We start from the raw sequence: 21,574 nt of genomic DNA, 5'->3' as shown, positions 1-21,574 counted from the left end.
ATCGATTTTTACAGAAAATGAGAACCTATGATAATTTTATAAGGCATGATATAAATCTAACATCTTTATTCCCAATTAAAGGGCCCATATAAAGCATATATCAATCAACACAATCACAAAGTTCAATAATGTCAAAATCCACACAAACAACACATGCAAGCTAACATACCTACTTAGTACTGATTGACTTTTTGTTAATAATTAAAATATGATTAAGAACAAATATGGAAACATGATTAAAAAAATATATACATTATGGGAGAGAGCCAGTACAAAGAGGATTGACTCCATTTGTTTATCTTAAATTATCTCACACCAAACAGCAAGCTATAAAAGGGCCCCAAAAATGACAAGTGTAAAACCAATCAAACGGGAAAGCCAACGATCTAATCTATATAAAAAACAAAAAAACAAGAAACACTTTAATATGAACCACATCTACAAACGACAACTACTGAACAGATTCCTGACAAATGCAGTGTATATCTTAGACAGTTCATGGCAAAATACTAAATGAAAAGACACTAAATAAAAAACTAAAAACTGAGCTGAACAAACCCTTTGCAACCTGGGAGTGACCTATGGTACTCTTTGAAAAAGGGTAAGCATATCCTGTTTCACATTTGGCACATGATACATTTTTTAAAGATGTGTTATACATGTAGTTAGACATAAATGAAATACATAATAAAAATAAATAATCTAATGTATTGTAAGTTAGTACCAAGCAGTACAATGTAGTTTAGTAAAGATTCCAATTGTTTTTTCAGCACACCCATGACCTAATTAAACAGTACTTACTTTGAACAGATTGGCAAGGCCGTAGCTACCCTTGAGGCAAGTGAGGCATTTGCCTCACTAAAATTTCGACACTGATTTTTTTTTTATACATATTTATAAATATAATAGTCATTTGTTGTTCTGTCTCAACCTTAATTTCTATAACTTGTCATCATTCCTTTTAAACTATTCTTCCTGGATATAACTCAGCATCTCAACGGGTGATGTTTCTCGATTACATTAACCTAGTAACGATAATCATCATTGATCTTTAGTTAAAAACAGGCACTTGCAGAAAAAGGAAAAGCGACACTGAAGGTAAAGAAGGAATAACACTAGTAAACTATTTTTTTTTAACAGAGTCTGAGTATTGCATATAACTTCATTAGAACAATAAAAAAAACGATAAGTAGACTGACAAATAAAGTACTGGTCTTGGGAAGGGGGCAATCCTGTCTGCGTATTTATTTCTCCGTTTCACCAACTTTTAACAAATCAAGTACTGGGCATCGCAAGGGGGCAGTCCTGTCTGCGTATTCATTTCACGAACTTTAAACTTTCTCTTTACAGATAAATGAAATATAAATAATATGAAACATGAATGCATGGATTAGTTTTTATCCATGTTTCTTTAACCTTAAAAATTGTAAGACTATCCCATATTCCAATTTAATATTATTGAGGAATGGTAGAACCTTTAACACAGGATTTTTTCTTTACTTATTTGGAACTACGGAATTTTGTTTCTTTATATTCGGAATCGGACACCCCCAAACCATAACCCCTAAATTTATAGATTCTGGAACTAAAATACCACCAACTATTTCAAGATATAATTTGAAATTACGGAACTACATGTACAATCGTCAAAAACTCCATTCCAATTGCCCTTTACCCATTTAGACTTATTCTATAGATAGAATCATATGCATGTATCTTATCTCATTCTATCCCTAGTTTGTCTACTCTTTGTCAGCATAAAAGTGAGTTTAATATTTTGTAACTGCGACTGTATGATGGTGCTTACAGGAAAGCTTAATTCCCTTTTGCAAACAAAACTGTTACTACCGATGCTGCTACCGAATTGCTGATGGAGAAGGCAATGATCATTGTGTTGATAATGATGTGCTACCTTTAGAAACACAGACTGCCATGAAACAACTGAAAACTTGGAAAAGAGCATGCATGAGTGGCGTGAGATTGTGCAGTCTTGCCATGCTCCATGTTCATCGCGATAAGGATATCAGCAGACCAAATTATGATTCTGAAATGATTTGACTGAACCGGCCCTAGAAAAATTTGGAAAACTCTACTGAATCGATTTTTTTTTCTATGTTCTGGCAGCAGACTCAAATCAGTGATATTTGGATGATTATCTTACATATAAATTTGAATAAAGTTGTTAAAAATTTGGTGTTAATAAAAGCCTTAAAAAATGAAAAATTTATATAAAAAGTGTCCAAATTCAAAACATTATCAAACCCTCTAAAAATGCCTAGAATGCAGGATTTTGCACCATTCATTTCATACCCTCCAAAAAAAAAATTCTAAAATATGTTCCCTAGCTACGGCCTTTGATTGGAATAGTTTCTCTGTAGCTGGCTTTGAAGTGTAACATCACATAATTCCCCTTATTAAGCTACAGGGTAAGAGACACATATAAAGGATTACAACTTAGTATTAATATAAAATAAGACCACTGTCAACATAAGACTAACAGAACAAGAAACGGAACAGAACTATTTAGTACTGTCATGCATGTGCAGGGTTTTTCAATTTTATATTATCAATTTGATCTATTCTTACATTTGCAAAATAGCTCTTACCAAAGAGTGTTTCCTTGTGCTTTAGACACTAGTCTTATATTATTTTCAATTTAGAATCCCACACATGCTGCAGCTGTACATTTTTCCCCCTTGTGTTGCAGAATATTCATTTTCATCTAAAGAAAATCTCCATTACTGGGAAGTTACTAAACAACAGTGCACCAAATATGTAAGTTTATGTTATAAGTATTTTTATGGCCTTGGACTCTTTTCAATCAAAAGTAATGAAATGTGCACCTATAGAATTACGTTGAGGTTTTGTTTATTATTAATCCATAATTTGCAAATAAAATATTTATTGGATATAATGTGAATAATCCAGAATATTTGTATGTTAATAAATATACACAGCTCTTACCTGACAGGTATATGTAGACCAGTTTTATTTTATATTCCTCAGGCCATCCCTAAATTATAACTGTTGAAATTATTTATTGGGTCATTCTTTATCTAGATCACAGTTTAATTTTTAGAATCTTTTTTTTTTTTTTTTTTTTTTAAAGTTTCAGATATTCTACAGAAATGTAAATTTTTCATAGAAAAAAATAGGATCTAAATGTGTTTTTTGAAAAAAATAAAATATCAAGAATAGCCAGTTTAAAAAAAAATATCCTCGTTTCTTCTCTATTTTTTAAAACCATGATATCAAGGTTTCTTTTCTATGCTATCTTATCAAAGTGCTTTATTTTTAACTGAGGTGCTAATAAACTGTTCCAGATTTCATGAATATATATGTATATTAAAATAAAGGAGATGGAATTTATACTTTACTTTTTATGTTTTATGTATACACAAAAAAAAAAATCTAAACAAGTTTTTTTTTAAATAAAACAGTAATTTGCTGTTATTGTTTTAAATTTCTGTTGAAAATATTAACTTCATGAGAAAGGAAAAATATTATGTGGCTATTATCTTTTGTCACAAAATTACAAATTTGTGAAGTGTATAACTGCCTCCTTCCTGATAAAAATATATTCAACAAATTGTTGAGTTGTTTCCCTTTTTACAGGAAAATTTAAAAAAAACCCAGCAAATAGAAGATTAAGCCACCGAAAAGTTTTTAATGGCTCTTAAATTGATTACAAACCTCTTACATTGTGTCAAATATTTTAATTATGATGAATTAAAAAATGATCCCTGTGTTTTGTCAGATTTTAATCTGATCAAAACATTCTTTATTTTGGGTTTTATGGTTAAATGTCAGATTCCTTTGAATCAATTGAAATATTTTAAGAAAATTACTTGACAATTGATTTCTTTTTTATTAAAAGATACTGTCTATTTAGTATTAAAGATGAAAAAAAAGAGCCCACTTTCATCATGATTAAAATTGCATATTTTTGCATTTTTCGGTTCTATTCCCTCATTTTCTATGTACATTTTGAGATGTATATAATATGTAAAATATATGTGTACAATGAATCTTATTTATTACATACATATAATAGCCTTACACAGATTTTATTTTTCGTTTTAGTTTGATGAAATTCTATTCAAAAGTTTTGTCTATTATGTTGATTTCAATAATAAAGGTGTTTTGTAAATATAAATTTATTTGATAAAGAAAGGCTCGTATTGATGATGTCCCTTTAAGTTTGAAATCAGAATGAATACACATTGTTATGCATGGCGAAATTTCTATATACGAATGTATACTTGATTTACCCAAAGCAATTGAAAATAAATTTTGAATTCTATAGCAAATGATATGCATTTCTATAAAATATTGAAAAAAAATTGAATTATATGATGTATAGAAACCGAACAACAAATGAGGTAGTGAATAAAATGATGTCATCTTATTTTTATTGGTTGTAAATAAAATATTATTAGAAGTGAAACTGAAGACTTTTCTTATATAAGGTTAGTGAGCTGTTTTCTTTTATATTTCAGGGAAAGATGGTCTGAACTTGCCGCTGAAGATACATATTATACAATAGATAATAAATCATTTCATTGACTGATGACATTTACAGATAATAGATAAACTCAATAATGGTACCAGTGTTTTTATTGGAGTTCAGTATTTTTGTGATTTTACTTTTTATAAGATATTGAGAATGTAATCTTTAGTTTTAAAGTTTTTTATTGTGATAGGTATAAATTATTCATGTACAATGTACATTGTATAGTGTTTTCCCTGAAAATTTAAGCAGCAAATTTATTTTAAAAAGTAGAAGACATGCATGTATTGTTAATGGAGTATTTCATAATAACATATTGATTTACAGAAAAGTAGAGGACTATAAGTTTGAAGGAAAAGACAATTTAGCCTGTTACTGCCTTTTAAAGAAAGAACTGAATAGGGGTGGATCCAGGATTTTGAAACGGGTGGCATAATTTCATAAAAGTGATTCCTGTGCTAGCAATTTATTTGCTAAAAAATCATATAAATTGTGGTAAGAATTTTTTGTCAATCAAGGAGGGAAAAAGGGGGTATGGTCGGCATATTCCCTTTACATCCTCTGGATCCACCTTTGATATTATGCCAAAAGTTTCTCAAAAGTGTCTAAAAAAGGTGGGTCATCAACATGACCTAAATTCTCTTTGTTTAAAAATATTAATTACTGTGACGATAAAAAAAAAAATGTAATTAAATTTAAAATAATGTCCATTATCCTTACAAGGTTTATAAATGCTGATTTTCAGCCTTTCTGAAAATCATTTGAACTTTTAAGCAATTAAGAAATTAGCAAATGGATAACTTTTCTTTCAGAGTAAGAATTTTATATGAAAAATTAGTACATTAAATTAAAATAGGATAAGTAAAATTTTTCAACTTATTTATTGTCTTTAACATAAAACATCTTTAAATCTCTTTTGATTCTTTCTTTGAAAAATCTTGTACTCTTTTGTAAATCTAAAAGTTGAAAATCAAATTTATCATGAAATGCAGAATTTTAAATTTATTTTACAAAAAAGCATGAATCTGAGAAAATCTATCAGAAAAGTTTTCAGTTGCATTTTCCAAAGTTTATAAAGCATAGATTCTCAACAACAGAAGAATTTCCTAAAATGTCAAAGTAAGCTCCTTGAATTCTCCAATAGACATTAACTAGACATTTATGCATGTACCAAAGTCACTGCAGCAACCATAATTCATTCACTTTTTAAAATGATAAAGAATTTTTGGCTGTCAGACAATATATTGCACAGATTGTTCTCTATATTTGACAATCTATGATTTGCTTTATTGTCAGACACTGATTTAAATACACAATAGCCATTCAATTAATTCACTTATCTGATTGGTCTATGATAAAAGGTTATAATACTATTTGAAGAATGGACAATACAGTTTGATAGAAAGTCTTCAACAAATACAACACTTTTAATTAGTTTCCATTACCCTTATGATATAAATCATTTCCCGTAAAGTCAGAAGAATGCCTGATTGATTCTGTTGTACTCTATCTACTGACAATCGTTTCACGTTTAAACTTCTATGTCATATCGGAACAGCATACAAAAGGTATGCTACATGATATACCACTCATTAATAAAGTTAAGTGCCAAGGACTTTTTTACCAAGCTATATTTGGATTTTACTGTTTTATCATGGTAGGTTTTTGTTTTTGTCAATATTTATTTTTACAAACATGAAACAAGACGGATCACATGAGTTATAACAATCTTTTCAAAAATCAAACCGTTATTTACTTGAAATACATAACCATGATAATACTTTTGAGAAAAATATTTGAAAAAAGATAAAAGATTTATAGTGAAATTGGAATGAGCATGTGTTCTACCATTGATTGAAATTTCAAGCTTATGTAAAGCTGTCTTCATGATAAACCAACCAGTAAAAAATTGCCTAGCCAGTTAAGTTCTCCGAAAAAAGAGTCTTCTCACTAGCCATATAAATTAAATTTTTCACAAGCTATATAAATTATATGAAACTTTTTGAAAATCAGATTTTGTTGTCTTGTAAATTAGTCACTGCAATTTTTAAAATGTACTCTTGAGATTTACCACTTTTGAATGAACTCAAATACCAATTTCCTACAAATTAATCTTATTACCCCGGTACTTATCTTTTGTTCTAGATCCAATTTGTTATTATGTGTATTGTATTTGTACAATTTTAATAAATGGTGTTGACACTAAATGACATTTGTGATAAAGTTGCAATTAATAAAATAAAGGAGCAAATAACATGGGAATCTAATGTCTTATTTAGATTTTTAAGGTGCATGCTAAATGTATTTTGATAAACTCCATATATAGAGATCAGGATTAAAATGGTGTATGTGATTAATATACACATTGCTGGATCCAGAGGGGGCTTTGATTCTGAGTTTGGAGATCCTCTTTCTTTGGAAGTTTTTTTTTCAAATAATATTATGTAAACCAAGCTTAATCACTCCTTCCTATTGAGGATAGAATACCTTATAAAATATCTGTCATATACATTCAAGATTTGCTGTTCTGCTTTGTATACAATTAAAGATGTATAAATATTTGCTGAAGAATATATTTAAACAGGGCCTAAAACAATAACCTAAACTGTTAAATACACTAATGCTGTTAGTCTTTATAGATAGATTTTATTACAATGAAGGTCATTATTATTGTACTAAGCTTTGTTTAGAACTCCAACGGTTGATTTTGTCAAGTACATAAAGATAAAAGGATTTACTTAATGATCTTGATGTGACATCTTGTCATGATTTGAGGAATTTCAAAGATAAAACAAAGTCAAGATTGATTATTGTATTAATAAATTTAAAGAGAAGTTTATCTTTTGAAAACAGGACCTTATAACATGCGACATGATTCATAATACATGTATTTTATGTTTAAGTATAATTGATTGGCATATTATGATGTAATAGACGAGCCTGTAATTCAGTAGTTGTTGTTTGTTGCTGTATATCAAATTTGTTTTTCATTTATTATTTTGTGCCTAAATCAAATCCTTAGTTTTTTATTGTTTGCATTGTTTTACATTTGTCATTTTTGGGTCTTTTATAGCTGATTATGCTGTTTGGATTTTACTCATTGTTGAAGTCTTTACAGTGACCTATAGTTGTTAATTTCTGTGTCATTTGGTCTTTTAGAGAGTTGTCTAAATTGCAATTGTACCACATCTTCTTATTTTTATAAGATTTGACCTAGAAAGAGAATGTACTTGTATCTTTCTGACAACATTATCTTATCTTCTTTGAAGGTTGTATATGGATTTGCTTGATGTTAATAGTGTGGTGATAGACCATAGTAGTGAAGAAGGGGTCATTGGGTGTATATATCATCTATCAAACCTGGTCCCTGCTCACAGTACTATCTTGTTCTATTCTTTTGATAGTGTAAGGTCAACTCAGTGTTTACTTGAATTCCCTATACAACAAATGTTGCTATTGTTAGGTTTTAATTAATGCATATAATGTTACTCACTCACTCAGGCTGCCAGTATTGCAATAATAAAAACTTGTATTCTGAATTGAATTCATATATCTGTATACAGATTTTCTTGAAATCGCAATAATCAATCATGCAGTTTTGTCTATTTAAAAAAAATTGCAATAGTAAATGCATGCAATTATTTCTGAATTTACAGTACATTTTCTTTTGTCTGTCCATAGGTATCCTGGATTGGTTTTTTAGAGGGGGGAGGGGGGAGTAATTTTTTTTAAATACATTTCTCAGTATATTAAGGTTGTATATCAGTGATATTTCACATTACAATCCTGGTTTATATTACACTACTAGTTCAGCTTCTAGAAGCTGATCTACATTTAATGATAGAATGATTTTTGAAATTTATTACTCACATTTACTTATGATACATACATGATATAAATATCCTCTTTTATGTGAACTGTCCATAACATATGAATATAATTCATTTTTCTGTAAAATGTATTATATATGTTTTTGTATGAATGATAATATAATGTTCATATACTTTTTGTCAACTCTTTAATCTTCCCTGGGAACTGAAAAAAAGCTCTTTCCATTTCATTTTCTTGTTTAAAAACAGAAATTTTTTGCATTCAGCATAGTACAGCATGATTTTCCCTTCTAAATTGCTATTGATCAAGGTAACATTGGTTGGCACAATGATAAATTTTGATGAAAATAAGGATCTACAGACACATAATCAATTGTATTGCTCAAGGGAGACAATCTTTTTCTATTTTTGCCCAAATTATCTCCCTTATACAACTTGATTCTATAGGATGTTTTTATTAAGAATTTTACTACTAGTATTCTGTAAGTGTAACCATACATTTGTTCTGCATATTATTTATAATAGTCTGAAAAGCTCTTATTCAAACAGGACTGTTGGAGCTTCAATTTGCTTGGGTTATGGTTTTAATCCTATTTCCTTTTATTCCAGAATTCTCCAAAAAAATATAAATGTCTCTATCAGTGATGGATGCATCAACATTACCAAGGGTCAATGACAAGGCCCTGGAATTTGAAGTTAATATTAAAGATGCACAATTTAATTTGGAAGGCAAATATTTCCTGAGATTGTCTGTACAAAGTTTACATACAAAGGACTACAGTAAGATTAAAATAAAAGAAAGTGGAGTTCCTTACTTTGAAAACAGATATGAAGGAGAGACAGACACTGTTGCACAGAAAGAATCAACAGCTATGGTCAAGTTTAAAGAAAAACAGTTTGTTTTTAGACTTCCAAAAGGTACATTTATTTTGAGAACTACACTTTGGTTGCTTATAAGCAGCATATGTCTTAATTATGTATAACAGAAAAATCATGATTAACAGTTAATTTACTTCCTAAGAATGAAATTAACTATTAGAACTAGAAGTTTCAGAATGTGGATTCATTTATATTCGTTGATACCAATTTTCATTATTTCAGGAAAAATTGTATTTTCATGGATACATGATTTCATGTATTTCAAAAGTATACTTACAAACCTAAAGAATTTTTACTTTGTCACATATAATTTCTGGTTTTTAGAAGTAAGAAACCCAGGAGAGTTTCAAACAGAAAGATTTTAAAAGCTGAACAAACTGCATCTTATACTCATCATGAATTTTAGATGAAAATGTAACTACTAAAAATCCAAGCTAAAACTAAGGTGTAGGTACATTTCGTACTTAAATTCAGTCATGGACGTGTGATGTCAGGGTTGTGTTCAAGTTTCTATGAAATTTATGAAAATTAGTATCCCATGAATTATAATGAATCCACAGAAGCTGCTACTTAATCATTCCAATACCATGAGGATCCAGGATTTTGTTACTCTGGATATTAATTTATTGTTGTTTGCTTAATGTCTATAGTTGCAGATATTATAGGATATTAAGGAAAAAAACAAATTATCATTTATCTAATAGGTAGGTTCTGCTAAGTGGGTCTACCAATATCTAGAATAGGAATAAAAGGAAATGCAGGATAAGTGTCAAAAAAATAATAATCTGTTAAAGTCATTAAGGTTGAAAATCTGATCTCAAATAATAATCAAGGGCTTGACATCAAGCCTTTAAACTTAATTTAGTTGAGAAGAGTTGCACTGCATTTTTTAGGTTTATTACAAAAAATGAAATGCTAGATATGGATTGATATATTGTTGGTTGCTTAATGTCCAGTGACATTTGTTTCATACATGATCAGGACGAGATCAAATTGAATTAACAATAAATATAATAGGAAGGTCCTGAATAGAGATCAAACAGTAAGAAGGTCCTGGAAATTTGGACTTCGACTAGAAAATGAGGGTCTATTGAATAAGAGGAGAAATTTTACCTTGCAACAGGGCACATATAGAACCACAAAGAGTTTGTTCTTGATGTACAGGGAGATTTGCACTCTCTTTCTAAATTTCATCAAATTTAATGTCACATATCTGACCAGATATGACTGTGTCTTTGTACATCCTGCACAGCCAAATGGATGTCCCACTTTGGCAAGGGTATTACTGCCTGTCCAGAAGACCAAGAGTGGCCAGATTTGTAATTACTAGTCACCCTTGGGGAGATAATTTTTAAAAACCTTTTGTGATAAAAATGGATGCAAATATTCTTTTTTTTTTTTTTTTAATATTTTAGGTTTTTGTATGAATGATAAAAATCATGATGTACATCTACTTGTGGAAGCTTTTACCAGACCAAAGATTGGTGCAAAAGGTCGTAAAGTAGGAGAAGGAAAGTTTGCAATATACCCTCGTCCAAATGCTCCACGGATTAAAGTAAACGTTGAACCTGGTGATGATTTCTATAATTATACAGACGTTATGTCACTTTTGAGGACAGTTAGTACAGACAGTGTTCAGATGCATTGTGGGAGAATCAGATGTACTTATGCTTTGAGGGAAGTTCTTACAGTAAAACCTAAATCTCCACCAAAGACACCTCCAAAATCACCTGTCAAAAAAACTGTTCCAAAACAGAAAAGTCCAGAATTACGTGAAAAAGATGATAAAAACAGAACCAATAGATTAGAACCCCCACCGACAAACAGAACAATCACACCCACAGATTCCTGGGGTGGGGACAATGTATCTATTAATGTTCCAGCTACTCCACCATTGCCACCACAGCTGGAAGGAAGAAAGGTAAAAAAACATTTTAATTTTACTGTAGATTCATTTTTTTTCATGATTGCCAACTTTTCATGGAAAATTTGTAATTTGGTGGATATAAATGTTTGTGGATTCTCCAAGGTCTTGGGTTAGTGCTTTCTAATTAGGAAATAAGTCAGACTTCACTGACAATAACAAATATTCCATATTTTCTTAAAATGTGAGGGACATTGCATTCCATAAACAGAGTTGTAATACACATGTTTGTTAAGGAATGATCATCAGTTTTAATGTCCATATTTGCTCAGCCATGATCAGAAGTTTTAAATCACACTGTTAACGAACACATATTTGCTCCACCTTACAGAAGTTCGCCTGGAAACTTTGTAATAAACAATGCCATGAAATTTGTTCCATTTGGAACTGCATCGTAATATAATGAAGGAACTTCTACTGCAATCTGAGACTGCAATGTACCAACACAAATCTGTAACTAATATCATTATACTTCATCCTCTATCTCAGTTGAAACATACCTCATTTGATTAACGGTAACGAAAAAGCAAATTTGAACCCAGTTTTGTATATGTTTTATATTGATCATTGAAAGGTGCTTTTGAACACTATGCTTGTAGGAATGATAAGTACAAGGTCAATGTTACTCAAGTAATGTAATTGAACCATGATCTTGTTAAATCTATAATTTTTTCAGAAAATAGTGAGATTTCATCTTATAAGTGTATTGGTATGAAATGGTTATTAATGTTGTTAAATTTAGTTTTTTTACTTTTATATTTGTTTCAATCTTTTTGCTTTTGTTTTACTTTATTTCAAATTTTATCATGACAGATAGGTTGTTTTACATGAACATGTTAATTGCCAAAAGAGCAGGATTTTTTTTGATTTACTAGTTTATAAGTTTTTAAGTTTTTCATGATAAATAATGCATGAACTCTAAACTTATTATTAATGTAAAACATTGCAATATAAAAGTGAAAAATTAATGAACTACTGACAGACATTTTCAATTAAGCTGTACCTGTTCAACTGCTTAAAATATTTGTATTTTTAAGTAACTAAACTTTTTTGTTAACTAGAATTTCAATTGTTTTTAATATTCGTGTGATATGTGATAAGAATTACTTCATTCAAATTAGTGTAGATCCTTTGAAATATGTATTTTTAGATTCCTGAAGACCCATTACAAGACAAAGACAGGCATAGTTTTGAGATCAGTAAAAGTTACAGACATGTATCTCTCAAAGGAAAAGAACAAATTGATGTCATACTCCATGGTGCTAGTAATTTACCAACAACTCCTGATGGCCAGCTTCCTGTTCCATTTGGTGTAGTGTAAGTATAGAGATATCATTCTGCATGGTAATAACAGATGTCTTAATTCTCATATGATATAAAGTTGTCCTTATGCTCCTTTTCCTCAATTAAGCGTCATTTAAAGTATCATACTCCTCAAATAAAGTAGTTCTACCAAATTCTTCTCATACTAACCATGAAATAAAATCATAGAGATGATATACTTCTCAAATTCTACTTATAGTCAACCTTATTGATCTGACGTAATGAAAAAAAGTATTCTACTCTATGATGGAAATTTTTGTTTGTTTATAAGTTTTTTGAATGAACTATAGGAAATGGATTTAAGATCCATTCAACATTTTAACAGAAAAATCTACTACAGGATTCAATATGTATACTTTACCAAATTTCCAATAGTAATTTGAACTTTATAATCACTTTTGTTAAAGTTATTTTAAAAAAGATCAAGTTTTTGTTTGTCCAGTGTCACACATTGAGGGTCATTATGATGTCAAAAGTTATCATGGAAACTTTCAGGAAAAGTAAAACAGATGATGACAAGAATGTGAAAACTGGTGCTTCAACACATACATCACTGAGACCTACAACTGCTCCATCGTGGGAAGAACTAGTCACTGTGAATTTTGAAGAAAAATCAGCTGCTGACGAAGGTAAGTTTTTTTTTTCTATCCTATTATAAGTCTTGAAGTATGTAATTCCCTTTTTATGCCCCACCTAAAAAATAGTAGAGGGGCATTATGTTTTCTGGTCTGTGCGTCCGTCCATTCGATCATCCGTCTGTTCGTTCGTCTGTCCTGTTTCAGGTTAAAGTTTTTAGTCAAGGTAGTTTTTGATGAAGTTGAAGTCCGAACAACTTGAAACTTAGTACACATGTTCCCTATGATATGTTCTTTCTAATTTTAATGCCAAATAAGAGTTTTTACCCCAATTTCATTGTTCACTGAACATAGAAAATGATAGTTAGAGTGGGGCATCCATGTACTATGGACACATTCTTGTTTTCATATATTGTTATACCTAAAGGTGATTTTTGTTCTTGTCATTTTTGGACTGTCTTGGTTTTTAAAGTGACTGATATTCCTGCATTAGTCATTAATATAGAATATTTTGTTGTCTGATTTAAAAAAAAATATATATATTTTTTCAGAAACAATATACAATAGATATTTTGGTAATATATAATGACTAAATGTGTGTTCTTATTTACTTATCATTGTTGTGTATTTGTACGAGTGATTAGATTGCAGTGTTTTTATTACAAGCTTTTAACTTGTTGTCCAAGTTTGTTTGCTCACCTGGTCTGAAGATCAATATGAGAGTTTGCCATTATTTTGAGGTATTCATCCCTTGTATTTTTCGTTGTCTATAATCCATTAACTTTTACAAAGATCAAATTTGGCTACAATCATTAATGGGGTATCTAGTTTAAAAATGTGTATCCAATGACCTCACTTGTTGGCTTTCACTGCAAAAAAATGTCTTTTATTTTTGTCCATTATTTTGAAGAACTATAAATTGCAAAAATGATTAGCAAGATAAGATCTACAAATGAGTCAAACATATAGAAATCATTATTCTAATATGACATGCTTCTTTTGCTTTGTGAACAACACTGTGATAAAATTCTTGATATATTTATACTTAGCGCAGACTCAGAGATATAAACGCCCAGGATAAAATTCGAATATCACGGCCCAGGCCATGTGAAATTTCCAACAATCTATGGCTTCCATGAATTATTTCTTAAGTCTACACCTTATTGAAGGTATTTTTTCCATTTTTACCTACTTTTTTGAAAACTATAATAGATAGATAGAGACTTTCTAAGTAAAAATGATAGTTATCATAACATTAGTTGTCTTCTTATTTAAGTTATTGCCCTTTAATGAGAATGTTTCAAAATTGCTTGCATTTTTGTCTTTGATTTGAAAACTATAGTAGATATGTAGATTAATATGGTCAACTATACATGATGGCAAACAATCTTTCTTAGTAATATACTATGATTTAGTGGAGTTTCATTTACAAAGTGTTTTGGATGGATAGATATAAAAAAAATATTATCATATCCCCAAGTGTTGTTTTTTTTAAGGTATTAAAATTAACTAAGTGATGAAAACTCTAATACCATTTTTGTTTCATCTGATATTAACACTCTCTGCAGCTCTGATGAGTAAGTATTGTCTTTTGAGTGATTCATACTGAAGGGAGCCTCTTGTTTTATTTGTAGCTTAATCTTAACACAAAAAACGGCAGAAGTTTCTGATTATCAGATTGAAAGATAAAATGATTAAAACTGGGTGACATTAAAACATATTAAAAGAAAATAACACATTCAAATAGCATTATCTGCATTACAAACCTGCTCGTGCATTTTTCATTGTTATTCAACGCAAATTTATTTTCTAAGATACCTGGGACGATCTTATTTCACAAAGGATTTCTATTGTCTACTTATTGTACCTCGAACTTATTTACCCGATGTAGGTCTTTAAGTTGAGGTTCAATTCAATAAAAGTTTATCGAGCATGACTAATTAGATATGCCCTCTTAAAATCAGGGGGTCCGAAATAGGATTAGGAAAAACAGCCAGCAAAATACCTTAATTTACCATTTCAAGAATTTGTTTGATTCAAAGTGCTTTTGGTGGCTTAAATATCTTCGATCAATAATCAGGTTGTATTTTGTGGAAATAAATAACCTGTCCCGAACCGGGAGATGTTGGCTGCAATAGGAATTAATTTATAAAAAAGTCCATATCTCATTTACTTATAATGGCCGTTATTGTTTGTAAATTCATGACGTTTTGTATATGGCATTTGTCTATCGTTGAGAAAAAAAGAGGGAAGGAGGGCTTAACCTACGAGTTCGATCAATATGGTTCAAATCTATTCTATTACGGCATACGTTTTACCTCTAGCGAACGCTCTGCCTTATTGTAAAAAGTGCCACTCTAAATTTGTAAACATTTGCTTCAAATTGATCCACTTTGAATCTAGTCGTGAATATGCATGACATATTTGCCACTGGACACAAAGGAACAATAAATTAATCAGCTTTATTTAGTGATTTATAATAATTTGTCCTCAGTTGATTATAGTCTCAAACAGTTTTCCAATTTTTATATATTTCATTTTTATTTACATTTGAATTTTTATGCGTAAATCTTAGCATTTCTTCTATCATTTTTCTCTTTGCATTTAATCTTTTTTTTTTAATATAAAAAAAAAAAAACGTTGTCGTAGTACACATCAGGGGTTACATTGTATAATTTCCAGCAAAACTAACAGGGGAGGGACTACATCAGAAAAACAATCTTCATTGAGTGGCAATAACTCATATATTGAAGCATACAATGACGGCTCCCTCGTCTAGGTGACAACATTTGCTGTTTGAAGTTTATTTATATCTCAGACTGGTATAATAGTTGTCATAAAAGGGGAAAAAATGATAGTAAAAGGTTGACAACAATTTATAAAAAATGATTCAACTTATTTTGAGCGTTTCATTTTTTTTTTATATTGTCTTGCTGATCGGCTTTGTTATATTTTTTTTCATCTACTATTGTTCTAGCAAGTTTCAAAAAAATGTTGTTAAAATCAGCCATGCGACTTTTAATTATTTAAAAAGATTAAGCTGACTTTTCTTGTTGTTTACACATTTCAATCATTCAACTCGTGTGTAGATCGTCTTTCCCTCTAATGTTTTTTTAAGGTAAAGATAGCGTGGAATTCTCACTGCACCAGGTATCTGATATACATTCCTATTATATTTTGATCGGACAAAGCTGCGTATTTATATAACCAATAAGCCAAACAAACCCACCCATTTAGCAAGGGTATACTGTTGAACGGGAGAGGTCTAGAGATGTAAATATTTCTATACCCAAGCAAATCTTGGTTTTGAATAAAAGGAGATAAAGTTATACATTAATGCGACAGCAACCCAAAGACACAGATAAATAAAAATATTTAGAGTCAACATTCGGTCTTTTTTTATAGAACATTCCGTATACAGAATAATAAGCTCAAAACTGACACATGACTAAATAATAGTTATACGGAGTTAATTCAATATTTTCCGTCAAATATTATATATCCGAAAAGGCACATTTGATTTACTATTATTTACCGTCAAAGATAATAATCCCAACAATCACAAGTGTTTGAAAAATTTCACCTACCATTTTTTAATTTTGATTGGTGAAAATTTAAGAAGTTTTAATATATACCTGTAAAAGAAAAACACTTCACTGTATAATAAAACGGTAAAATAAATAATGATAATGGATGACGACCAGCGGCGAATAAATAAAATTAATATTCAGGACGATTACGTGAAATCATAATAAGAGCATTAACCCCGTTTTTTACTAGACTGAAAAGCTGAGTCTTTTTTTTATCGTGTAAGTTCACAAGATATTAGTTTGCAGGAAGAAAAGTCACCCGACCAGGACACATTTCCGACGCTGAGCCGGCCCGTCTGTGCTCTTACTTTATGATGCCACGTGTTAAGCGTTGAAATAGAATACCAATTTAATTAACGTCTTTGTTTGACCCGAACGCCCCCACACGAGACAAATCAGGAGAGCGGTAGTGATCGGTAGTACAGAATATCATACCAAAAACTAAAGTACAATACACAATACAGTTTCACAGAATTCTCACAGTTACTAAAGCGAGCTAAAAGTATCTAACCTAAATTGGATGCGTGAAATGATATTGTAAACTACACGTAAACATGGATGATCGACTTCAGGGTAGATTTTATGAATCAAATTAAAAACTCTTGCACCTATTGTACGACCTACCTATTGTATTTAAAATTTATGTGTTATAGTCATTAACAGGCATGAAATATTTGCTACTGGACTTAAAGCAAACAACAATCAATCAATTTGATTAATATCTCTGTTACAGTACTAGACGTACTTGGCACACAAAGACAAGATCTTGTAAAATGCTATAATTTACAATTTTCATTAAAATTTTTATGTTGTTTTGTTTTGTTTTTTTTTTTTTCTTTTTTTTTTGGGGGGGGGGGTCTCTTCAGTTTATCACATAAATGACTGCTTATTCAAAAGTTTTAGATATTTTTTTACTATTGTTCTTATCTAATGTTTAAATACGATTTATGACATATGATTTTTTTTGTCAGGCAAGGATAAAACTAAGAAAGATAAAAGTTTTTTTCAGGTGTTTTTGCTTCATTTAGAGACGAAAAGGGAATAACGGACGACTAAATTAAAGTGTTTGTTTTCATATAATATATTGAACTTGCGAATATATCTCACCCAACACGTTTTAATCGGGACACTGAAACCTAGTTCAATACGGTTTTATTCATTGAAGTTTGCATGCATAGTTCTTATTTAAAAAAAAACACAAATAAAGCAAGATCTATTAAGTAATTGGACTGAATAGACAAAACTAATTATTTTGCATTCTCATGTATCTTAATGTAGGAAAATTACCAAATCAGAAACAAAAGGAACATTTGCCGGATAAATATTGTGAAGGACCTTATGCATCTAGGACTGTCCGATAAAAAGTTCTTAAACAAGCTGTTTAAAAAGCTAATTGTTGGAAGAGTTTACTTACTGTTTTCTAAGGTCTGATCTTTACGATTCTATTTCATGATTACTGACAGATCAAAAACATCAAGTATATATAGCATTAAGTTGTTGGGCATAATATATATTGGTCAGTTATAAATGAGGTCTGTACGGGGGTTTTGATTGCTGATTTATTAAATAAGAAATCGTTATTTTGAAAAGTTGGCTAAAAAATAATAATTTACCCCCTAATTTTGTAAAACTATCATTTGGTGTTTTTAGATGCTATTTTTTTTATCATAAATAAATAATTATATGATGTAATGCCATTAAATTGGTCCGTTTTCATTTCAATTTGGTAACTGTTAATTGTATATATCAGTCTGAGTACTGTTTAACTATCATTTAAGTTTAACATATTTAGACTCGTCCAGTTCAGGGGAATTAGGTTTCTGCAAGTGCTTTTTATGTACTTTTCATATATTTTTTACGGTTTGTAAGTCAGTAAAAGTTCAATGATTAAGTTAATATTGACATTAAAGACCTTCTCACAAAAAGGGCTGTTCAAATCCCCTCGCCCTTCGGGCTCGGGGATCTGAACACCCCTTTTTGTTTTCGGAGGCCTTTTAATATCAATATTAACTTATCATTGAACTTTTACTATAACTTAGTAACTCTCAGATACTGTATTTTGGGTATTGTATGATAAGTTACTACGGTACTTTTTAAAACATTTTATAGTGAATCTTTCTGTTACTTTTCATTTACTGTAAATAAGAATGAAATAAAACGAGTTTCTGACTTTTCCTTTACAGTGTTAACAATAATAGCAGCTGATCATCCTTCTAAAGAGATGCTTGTTAAATATGAAATACCACTATCATATCTTCAGCCATTCCATCAGTATCATCTAGAGCTAATCAAGGTATACAGCAACCTATAGTTGTTAATTTCTGTGTCATTCTTGGTCTCATGTGTAGAGTTGTCTCATTGGCAATCATACCACATCCTCTTTTTTATATAGTATCTTAATCTAATTATCAGTGTCTTTGATTTTCCAAACCGGGTGATGGTGCATATGATTCAGGATTAACCATCACCAGGTCTGTAAAACAAGGAACTTATAGTATAATGCATCATGTTATTTTTGAATTATCCCATTATAACTATTAAAAATGAATAATTACATTAGATGTATGTTTCATTATAATACGTTTTTATGATTGGCTAACTGCACATCAAATGTTATTCCTTAAGCAATTGCATTACACAATAAAACTTATCATTCGTGATAGCACGAGGTCCCACAATAAAGTACACAGGTGAATTAAATAAAAAAAAAAAAATTGTGTTTTCATGATCCTAGATAAAAAATGTAATTATAAGTATTGAATGCTTCTTTTTGTAACGTCCTAGGGTTGTAAAAGCGTTGACCATGCACAAATTTTAGAATGAAGCGCTTCTGCGCTTCATACAAAATGTACTTCGGTCAACACTTTTACACCCCAATGAAGTTACAAAAAGAAGCATTCATTCTTAGTTAAAGCTACTTGATACAAAAAGAAAATATACCTGAATTTTTTGGTTACTTCAAAATATCAGTTTTCAAAATTTAGATGATTTGATCATTTGAACCCTACATTTATTTTGCATTACCGTATATAATGATGTATAACACATTTAATACTGTGAATGTTTAAAGACTACTAAAGGAATTCCCAAAATTTGATTTGAATCGCTCACCATAAAATATTATGAATGTTTCAGCCTGTTAAAGGAATTCCTAATGGAGTGAAAACATATGTTACTATCACCAGGAAAACAATGCATCTACCCAAAGACCCATCTTCACCTGATTATTTAGCTTTAGAGGTAAGTTTTATGTTGGGATGACTTTTATTCAATAAAAGAAAATATGCAATGATTTGTTCCTTTGATTTCATACAATTGTATGCTATATTTGAAAATAAGAGATACAGTTTTCAAAAAGTTGCATCAAGATATTTCAAGGTAGATCAATTTTATGCTTTAAGTAATTCATTCAAAGGATTACACCAGATGATTTTTTACAATAGATTTAAAGAAATTTGAAATCCTTATTGAAAAGAGACCTTTTTATATAAGATGATTATCTCCATTTATGATTTTTAGGCTACACTCAGATCTGTACAGAAACCATTACAAACAGCTAAAGGCCCATTGATTGCAGTAGCTAGAGTTATTCCTGATTATTATAATTACAAGTATGTATTGAAATATGTTTTGATTATCCTGCTAATAAAACAAATTAAGAAATTATGTATGTTTTATTTTTTGTGCATTTTTATCCTTAGAGAAAAAGATTTTAGAAAATATGCTTTAATAAATTATTAGGATTCACCAGAAATTTGATTTATAAGAAGAGTTGTTTTACTTTGATGGTCATTTGAGAATCCATTTCATACTACATTGGGGAAAAATGCAACACTACAGTGCATCATATTAGGATAGATACAGAATTTACAGTAATCCTATAGCTAGCAATATTATCTGTTTGTATTTTATATTTAAGGAATAATCAGTTACTGACCAACCCCAGATCAGCTGGTGTCACTATGAACAGTGTAACCTTCCCTAATCCTCATCCATCATCATTTAGTGTTCCTCCTAGAAGTATGCATGGCTATCCTCAGGTACAATATTTTAAATTATTGTTTTATCTTACACAGTAATTCAAATAGTTTAAGGATATCTCTACAGATTGTTTTAAAAGTATCGGTATACACTGATTTTATATCACACTTTTATTCTTCTTGTAAAGTGGTAAGAAGTTTTCAATTTTTTTTTTATCGTAACCTCCTCTGTGATCTTGTGAAATGACTTACAAACTAAAAAAAATGATTGTAATTGAGCAATAATATATATATTTGAACCACCTTATTATTCTTTTTTAAAGAAAACAAATCAGCAAGCAAACAATTACAAAAAATGCTATTATTTGTACAATATATATAATTATATGTTGATAACAATGAAGTAAAGACAAGTTTACATATTAGATAAGCTTGCCAGGTAGACCTGATGTACAGCCTGAGTGGAATCATCCTTACCTATTCTGTGAAGAAAGAGACAAAGCCACGATGTTTACACCAAGTGCAGCACTAGTTCTAGAGTATTATGAGGCAAGTGCAGGTGAGTTATTATTATACAAGTGCCTTTTATGAGCCATGGTATATAATGTTATACATAGCTGTTATCAAAATTCAACATTTGTCCAGGCTATTTTTGTCGTTTCTTGTAAATAGAGGTGTGTTTTTGTTTTTAAGTGTATAATAGAGTGTTTCATTTCAGATGATATTTTATGTTGTTGCACATTTAAAATGTATTATGATAGGAATCCAAAAGGTCATAATTACTTCAGTGGAAGACCTAGGCTATATATTTTTAGTTAGAGAGCTTATAAATGACAATGTGACATTTTGTGATGCAATCTTGGTTTTTTGATTGTATATATAATTTTCTTCCTTTTCAGAATATTTTCAGTTAATTACTTCTTGAATAATCAATTATAAAGACAGGAATACTAATTTGGAAGA

General features: G+C 30.0%; 1 protein-coding gene across 10 annotated transcripts in view; it reads left to right on the top strand.

Annotated features, from left to right (window-relative positions):
• The first annotated feature begins 4,373 nt into the window (after positions 1–4,373).
• Positions 4,374–21,574, top strand: part of LOC139488370 (coiled-coil domain-containing protein 33-like) — a 33,884-nt gene continuing 16,683 nt past the window's right edge. For 3 of the 10 annotated variants that reach the window (XM_071273912.1, XM_071273907.1, XM_071273908.1), the window contains exons 1-11: positions 4,374–4,469; positions 8,950–9,258; positions 10,635–11,140; positions 11,820–11,852; positions 12,294–12,460; positions 12,962–13,095; positions 18,815–18,924; positions 19,767–19,871; positions 20,151–20,242; positions 20,551–20,671; positions 21,038–21,170. In XM_071273912.1, the coding sequence (XP_071130013.1) occupies positions 8,970–9,258; positions 10,635–11,140; positions 11,820–11,852; positions 12,294–12,460; positions 12,962–13,095; positions 18,815–18,924; positions 19,767–19,871; positions 20,151–20,242; positions 20,551–20,671; positions 21,038–21,170 (1,690 nt within the window). In that variant the 5' untranslated portion in view covers positions 4,374–4,469; positions 8,950–8,969. Of the gene's footprint in view, positions 4,470–4,499; positions 4,605–6,051; positions 6,168–8,949; positions 9,259–10,634; positions 11,141–11,819; positions 11,853–12,293; positions 12,461–12,961; positions 13,096–18,814; positions 18,925–19,766; positions 19,872–20,150; positions 20,243–20,550; positions 20,672–21,037; positions 21,171–21,574 lie in introns of those variants that run through there. The other 7 variants (XM_071273914.1, XM_071273911.1, XM_071273909.1 and 4 more) reach the window with 6 other exon arrangements.

The sequence above is a fragment of the Mytilus edulis genome, chromosome 9, assembly GCF_963676685.1.
Source record: "Mytilus edulis chromosome 9, xbMytEdul2.2, whole genome shotgun sequence".
NCBI lineage: Eukaryota > Metazoa > Mollusca > Bivalvia > Mytilida > Mytilidae > Mytilus > Mytilus edulis.
This window is presented reverse-complemented; position numbering and strand designations above follow the sequence as displayed.